The sequence below is a fragment of the Sparus aurata genome, chromosome 18 (genome assembly GCF_900880675.1).
Source record: "Sparus aurata chromosome 18, fSpaAur1.1, whole genome shotgun sequence".
In the NCBI taxonomy this organism is placed as follows: domain Eukaryota; kingdom Metazoa; phylum Chordata; class Actinopteri; order Spariformes; family Sparidae; genus Sparus; species Sparus aurata.
The window spans coordinates 23,534,519-23,542,367 of NC_044204.1; the positions used below are offsets into that span (position 1 = coordinate 23,534,519).

The 7,849-nt window shown below is 46.3% G+C and overlaps 1 protein-coding gene across 1 annotated transcript; it reads left to right on the forward strand.

The window, feature by feature from the left end:
- The first annotated feature begins 331 nt into the window (after positions 1 to 331).
- adra2db (adrenergic, alpha-2D-, receptor b) lies at positions 332 to 6,554 on the forward strand. The gene has a single exon (XM_030397201.1). It carries the CDS (start codon positions 792 to 794, stop codon positions 2,064 to 2,066), a length of 1,275 nt encoding a protein of 424 aa, XP_030253061.1. The 5' UTR covers positions 332 to 791; the 3' UTR covers positions 2,067 to 6,554.
- Positions 6,555 to 7,849: the final 1,295 nt, after the last annotated feature.

The window sequence follows — 7,849 nt, forward strand, 5'->3', positions numbered from 1 at the left end:
AAAAAAAAAAAAAAGGTTTACACTTCACAGTAGCACACATTTGGTTTTGCAGCGAAAGACTGTTGTTGTGATTTTCCACTCCCTGCATGCAGAGATGCGATGCTGAGTAAAAGTTAAATATTCAGAGGCAGAAAACAACAAACTGTGAGGGTATGAAATCAAGCACAACAAGCCCAAGGGCTCGCCTGCAGACAATCTATTTCATTCTCAAAGAAATCTCAAATCCAACTGTCTGAACAATGCGCGCTCTCTCTCTCTCTCTCTCTCTCTCTCTCTCTCTCTCTCTCTCTCTCTCTCTCTCTCTCTGACTCTCCTCTCTCTCCTTTAAGTTCAGAGATGGGCTGGTCCTCGGAATGATGTCACTTCACTCCTCTATGGGCATTCATTCCACCAGCACCGCGCATCTCTCCAGAGCGATGCTGATCTCCAGGACGCAAAAGCAGCTTCTTTACGCACGAGGATGTGACAGCCGAGGAATGACTGTGCTCGTGGAGCCTTGGTCTGTGGACATTCTTCTTCTCGCAGATATTTCCGGTCCTCTCTGTGCCCGTCAGGAGCTTTCGCAGGGGTTGCAGTTGGAGGAGCTACATCTGTGCCGGGGCTGTGTCTCATGCGGGCTGCTCTCTGCTCGGGCTGACCAGGAGCGCAACGCGCAACGCAGCTCCATGCGTTAGTGGAAGGCTGCTCAGCGCACCCAGTCTGAGCTGTTTTGGAAGAAGAAAAACCAAAAAAAAAAAAAAAAACGGGTGCGAAACAACAAACATGATACGAGAGGACAAAGTGGAGCCAGAATGGATTTAATCCAGTTCAATCTGTCGGTGGAAAACGTCTCCAACGATGAGAACGCCACGGACGCACCGCTTGCCTTCCCACACACGGGAACGGCCACTGCGCTCATCATCCTGGTGGTTACTGTGATCATTTCGGTGACTATTGTCGGTAACGTGTTGGTGATTGTGGCGGTGCTGACCAGCCGGGCTCTCCGTGCGCCCCAGAACCTTTTTCTGGTCTCTCTGGCATCAGCGGACATCCTGGTGGCCACGCTGGTCATCCCCTTCTCCCTCGTCAACGAGGTCATGGGCTACTGGTACTTTGGCAGCACTTGGTGCGCATTCTACCTGGCCCTGGACGTGCTGTTCTGCACCTCATCCATCGTGCACCTGTGCGCCATCAGCCTGGACCGCTACTGGTCGGTGACGAAGGCGGTCAGCTACAACCTGAAGCGGACTCCGAAGCGCATCAAGTCCATGATCGCTGTAGTGTGGGTAATATCTGCCGTCATCTCCTTCCCTCCTCTCCTCATGACCAAACATGATGAGCGGGAGTGCCTGCTGAACGACGAGACCTGGTACATCCTCTCCTCCTGCCTGGTGTCCTTCTTCGCTCCGGGTCTCATCATGATTCTGGTGTACTGTAAGATCTACAAGGTGGCCAAGCAGCGCTCCTCCACCGTGTTCGTGGCCAAGAACGGCCTGGAGAGGCAGCCCTCTCAGTCCGAAACTTGTTTCGTCAGGAAGGACCGCTTCGAGACGGAGAGCCCCAGCAGCCAGAGCTCCGGGAGCCACCAGCAGAGGCAAGGGGAGCTGGATGACATCGACCTGGAGGAGAGCTGCTGCCAGTCGGACACTAAACCGCGCAATCACCGCTTCACCAAGCGGAGAAAGGTGGAGGGGTCGGACTGCTGCCCTCCTCAGAACTGCCGTCTCTCCTGGGCCTCGGCCCGCGCGTTACACCTCTACCCGGAGCAGAAGAACCCGGCCGGGCGACAGCAGCTGGCAGCCGCAAACAAAACCAAAGTGGCGCAGATGAGGGAGAAACGCTTCACCTTCGTGCTGGCAGTGGTGATGGGGGTGTTCGTGCTCTGCTGGTTCCCTTTCTTCTTCACCTACACCCTGCACGCCATCTGCAGGGAGAGCTGCTACATCCCCGAGGCACTTTTCAACCTTTTCTTTTGGATTGGCTACTGCAACAGCTCCGTGAACCCCATCATATACACCATTTTCAACAGGGACTTCAGGAAATCCTTCAAGAAAATCATATGCAGAACTTCTAAACGCACACAATGACACAGGGGACGGCTTCACGGGACAAACGTGCTTTTTGTGCTCGAAAAGGAATTGTATTAGGACTCATTCTTCTCCCTTAAAGTCCTTTAAATGTAACTTCTATTATATTGAGAGAAAAAAAAAAAACGTCCAGTGTTGTGTTCAAAGTCTATGAATAAAATGTGGAGTTTAGCAAAACAAACTAGAAACATTTGCAGTGGTTCAGTGTTGTCAACTTTGACGCAAAGCACCAAACACGGCCAGCTACTTTATCATGAAATATAGTCTATTTATGGCACTTTGGACACGCACAGTTGTAATATATAGGTCGCTGTATAATAAATCCCGCAAACCTGCACCTTTGAAAAGAAAAGAAAAAAAAATCCCTGTATTGGATCAATCTTTTATGCTGCAGCAGGGCGGAGGAGGAAGGAGCCACTTCAGAGTCAAATTGAGGCCGTGAATGCAGCTGGATTGCAGCGCTGGGCTGGTGCACAGCGGGTGTTTTTATGTGGAGATAAATAGAAAGATTAATCAGCACCATCTCTGAGATGTGGGCACTGGGGGATGAGGCGGGAAGCAGCAAGAATTGCTTTGGGGCGAAAAAAAAATGAAATGAAACACCCTAGAAAATGTTGCATGGTTGGGATTCTGCTCGCTGCAGTTAAAGGGACACTATGTTGTTTTGGAGAAGATACTCAACATCGGGATTTTAATATTTATGATATTAATGAGGCAATGCAACAAACCCAGAAATATTTATTTTTCACATAACTGAATAAACAAGCCCTTCTCAGGGGAAGGTAAGGTCCAGAAGGCTGTTTGACGCTATAAAGGTGGCAGGGTCCGCCGCATATAAACAAAGTGAAACAGTATGAAAACTGTGCTGTAATTAAGGTCAGTTTGGTTATTTAGTTTGGTTAGTCTCTTCCGCTTAAAATTTCTTCCCCAAAACTGCAGAATGCACCTTTAAAGCTACAGCTTCGTGCTCAGCTGCGTTGCTCTCAGCGAATCCCCAAAGTTGCGTAAGGGTTTAATCTCACAGCTCCGCCGCTCCATCGCACCGCCTCACACCAGAACAATGGCCAAGCTGAGACCTGCTCGTGATAAATCTGTGTATTTCATTCCACTACCTCACAATACCTCCAGTGTTTTGTCAGTACATATTTAAACGTTGTGACATCACAGCTCTGCTATACAACCCGATTTCAGGGATCATGTCTGGGTCCAGCAAATATTACTTTCACTGTGTTGTAACTGTGACACCCAGGGGGGGGTGACTGAATGTGCCGGAGGAAGGATGCAGTGACACCCAGTCCTGTTCCCTCTGTTTTTAAAAATAACATCCTGGGACGCAGTTATTGCAGGTGGAGCTGGACTTTCATCCGCTATCAAATCTCCCACGGGTTCAATACGAGAGCTTAATAACCACGAGTCGAGCCCGAGGCTGTAATCCTCCACTTTAAAAAGCCGTATGATCATCACAGAAGTCTGAGGAATTAAGACTTCTAACTTCCCGCCTCTTCTGAATACACAGAAATGATTCACAGCAGGGAGATCTCTTCAAACTTTTATGGGAAAATATATATACAAAGGAGTGTTTTCCATACTGTGGTTGGCTCATGATCCATCTGGGATATATAGAGTGCATATGATGAAGCTTGCTTGTGCTCCTTCGGGGGAAAACTCTCAAGAAGAAGGCTGACCAACTCCACATCAGCTTATTGTCTGCATGGGGTGTGCTGGGAGTAAATAAACTATTTATATCCTCTTAGGAATGTCTTCAAAGCTCCTCTTACAGCTTGCTGGCGCCTTCCCAAAGATAATCACCCCTCCCCGTTCGAGGGGCGTCATGCTTAAAAAAGAATATTTTAAAAAAGTTTAATGAAGTGGGTTTTTTTCTTCTTCGGTGAAGCGTGTCCATATTCATGAGGGTGTTGTTAGAATATCATCAAGGGGAACGAGAGCGAAGGTGGATGGTTCCTCTTCTCTCGACGCGCCGGGCGGTTTTTATTCATGAGCCAAGTCGGACAGTTTCGGAGAGAAATGAGGAAGGAAGCTGCGCCTCAGAGGGATTCGCAAAAACTCTTGAAACAAATGAAATGTCTGGCTGGAGTCACACTCGCGAAGAAGAGTGTTTAGAATTAGCTTTCATCCCCGTCTTGAAGAACCACCGGGGTGAAGGGGATGTTAATTGGGTACACGTGTAACTTAATGCCCGTGTGTACATGTTGCATGTAACTTAATTTCTCTGGAGAGCTCAGCCGTCACTCTTAATGCCTGTTGCCTTATCTGAGGAGGAAAATATTTACACGAGCGATCTGTTTTTCTGATGACTATCAGACAAGACGTGCAACTCCCCTGTTGGATCTCACTTCCCAATTTAATTATCTTTCTAATCAACTGCTCCATTGCAGCATAATTTCTCAAGATGTGTCCCCTCGAACTCTTCGGCTCTGTTACTTCTCTTGCTTCCCGGTGTGGCATTTTAAACGATCCTCACTTTCAACATACAACAACAAAAAGTGTGCTCGCAAGACAGAAACCCCTCTCATTCCTTCGCTTTTCATGAGATAAATGCTCCGCTAATTGCATTGTTTATTCGAGACAAATATCAATGTTGAGTTGCAGGCCTTTCCAGCCAAGGCCTTTCATTTGCGCCAGAGTGTAAACAAAGTTGGCGGCTTGTTCCGGGATGACGAGCGGATCGGCGGCAGCAGCGACCCTCAACCACCTAAATCCTCTTCTAAAGGTCTAATGAGAGCAGCAGACCAAGTGGACGGAGTCAAAACATTTCCTGGTGAGGGATGCTGGAGGGGAAAGCTTTATCCAGGCCCATTTTAGACGGGGAGGAAGAGCGGAGGGTCAGAGCCAGCTGCCCGGCTTGTTTACGGTCAGTAAGCATGGCGTGGGCCAGGGCTATTTGCAGTCACAGGGAGAGCTTATAAATGTTTCAAGATGGGGTAAAGCACGAGATAAAAGGGCCTCTTAGGGCGATGAAGTGAGCAGTTGGCTGTTCTCCTCTCCCACATTATCTTGTTTGTCAGCCACAATGCAGCATCTGCAGGTAATTGCTTTTTTTCAATTGTCTCTAACAAGATAAGGGGTTAGAGGCGAGCAAGGCCAAAACTCGCGTCAATCCCAGGAAGCCGCCTGTGTGGAAAAGAGAAGCCAGTTTGTCATTAGTGTAAATCAGATGGTGTCACATCAAAGCCAGGCCTGGATGGAGCGCACTGTCTCCAGGGCTGTTCAAATATATCACTGCGTTTAACGCCATCGATGTTGTGACTAGTATGACTTGAGGTTGTCAGAGGTAATCAGGACACTGCGGCGCTAACTTGGACCTGACAGTCAGATAACCAGCCTCTGCGTTTGTCAATCTGCATGCAACACGTGTTTCCTCTTTATAAAGGCAGCAAGACACACAAAGAGTCATCACAGCATTAAACATCTCAAGACTGGTCTTTGAACCATTTTTGGATGATGTACTGAGGAGTTATAACGCATTAAATATTGCAACTTGAAAGGAAAATTACGATCATATTCAATGTTTCTCTTGATGTCGGCCCGTGAAAAGATCAAAAGCAACAATGAATTGATCCCACTAACAAGTGTTAGCAGTGTTAATCCAAAGTCTGATATGAATTATTCCTCTGAAATGTATAACACATCGTTAAGCTAATCATCAGTGAGTTACAATAGTGTATTAATCCGCAGCCGAAAATAGTCCCTGACAAATTCCCTATAGACTCCTGTTTGAGTTACATTATCTTAATTATTTATGATGTTAGTAAGATTTAGTGGGAACTCACTGGAGAGAGACACAAACAGGAAGGGGAATTTTGAAAATCCCAGAGAAACACATATGAGCAGGGGAGCAGATTAGGACACAACACCAGAGCTCTCCATTGTGTGAATGCCCGTCCATTACCCTCGGTTTTCTATCACTCGGCTTCTTCGCCCTCTTTGCCTCCTCCTTCGACGTGGCTCTTTTTCTTGTGTAGAGTTTCCACAGTTATTCCAGTTGTTCCACCATCACCTGTGGATGGGGACCAGGTGAAAACAAGGCATCTTCGTGTTTTGGTGACCTTCATTTATGTGTGAAAAAGACCAGTGATAAGAGTTTACAGAGCACCAATCTATATGTAAATTGTACATTATTATCCTTTTAAACCTTGAAACAAATAAAAAGATTTGTATGTAGTGAGTTCAACAAGGTGGCTGAACCAATGTCTCTTGTACTGGATGAGGTTTTAGTGGCTGTAACACTTTTAAACTAAAGTACAATTTAGTTTAAAAACACAAAGTGTTTAATAATTTGTAGTGTATGTTGGAAAACTTGAAACACCCCTAAAGGTGCAGCCAGGATACTAACGTGTATGGGATTAACCGCCTCTCGTTTTCTGTTGCCTGCCTTGTTGTATGTTTTCCTGCAAAATTTAGGTGCCAAATGAAAGTAAGCTGTAGTTATGAAGAGAGACGTGAATAAACAATGTGTTTCCGCCTCTATTTATCATTTATTTTCATTCATCACTGGGTACTGTATTTCTTTTTGCATGAAAAGATGTCTTCCAGCACTTTATATTCAAGTCTTTGCGACGAAATGATTCAGCACTCATCCGCTGCATACAGAACTGAACATTCAAGGAATTTTTATGCAGCTCTCCCATTTCAAGTTCGCTTTGATGAATGCCTCAAAGACCGTGGGAGCAGATGGCATAATACAGATATCAAAGGTTGGACGACGATGCCTCTTCTTATTCTTGAACATTGCATCGTTGTTTGCCTTTACACATCGTCGGCAGATATTGTATTTGTCCCCACACACTCTATTTCATCAAGCGACCATGCCTCCTCAGCAGTCTGTGCGAGATTAAATCTTTTGTTTATCAAGCAGGCGATGTTTAAATCCAAACTAATGATGATGGAAGGATGATTCCCTTTTCCAGGGAAAAAGTGTGGACGTATATCTCCGACGAGAGGAGCTCATCCTGGTACACTCTGGTGCTTCCGTGTCACCGTAGTGCATTTGTCTTCCTAGTATCATCCGTAAAAACACATACATAAACGCACCTCCTGCACTCCGCCACGCCATTAAAGGGAAACCTATGACCTGCGATGTTATGGAACAAAACAGGAAATGGACGGGCCTCAACATTGTGCAAAGGTAGGTCACAGCTGAACGAAAAGAGGTGACATTATGAAACCATTTAAACTTATATATATAATGACCTTTTCGAAAGAGCGCCCGACCTGTTGGTATAATTGAAGTAATGCGGTGTAGAGTCACAGTCGCTCTCAGTCAGGCTTTTCTTCCTGGTGATCCAACATTCACAAAGCTTCCTACTTGGCAGAGAGAAACAGAGACGTAAGCTTTGTTGCAAACTTTTTTTTATGTCAAAGAATCACCTGCTTGTTGAGCCAGCTTCACTGCTGGCACCTGCAGCAGCGATAATTGTGATCATCTCGCCTGCCAACAAATGTTTGGAGCCAGGGGAGAAAGAATATTAGAATTAATCGTAATGAGGGTAACTACACAGCATAAAAAACACAGCGGGTGTATTTATTTTTTTTTCTCCTTCTGGAGACACAGTCTACCAACAGCAACCCTTCAAACCCAGCTCTGCCCCAGTTTTCAATGAGAGGGGAAGGGTGGGCGTAAAATGCTGAGGGTGTAATTAAAGGGTCCCCATGCTTGTCTTCGCCTTGGGCCTCCAATGAACTGAGTGCACCCATTGGTGGGATGCAGGCAGAGGCTGCAACGCTTCACACCAGGAGGTGCGTTAATCATACAGACTTGGAAG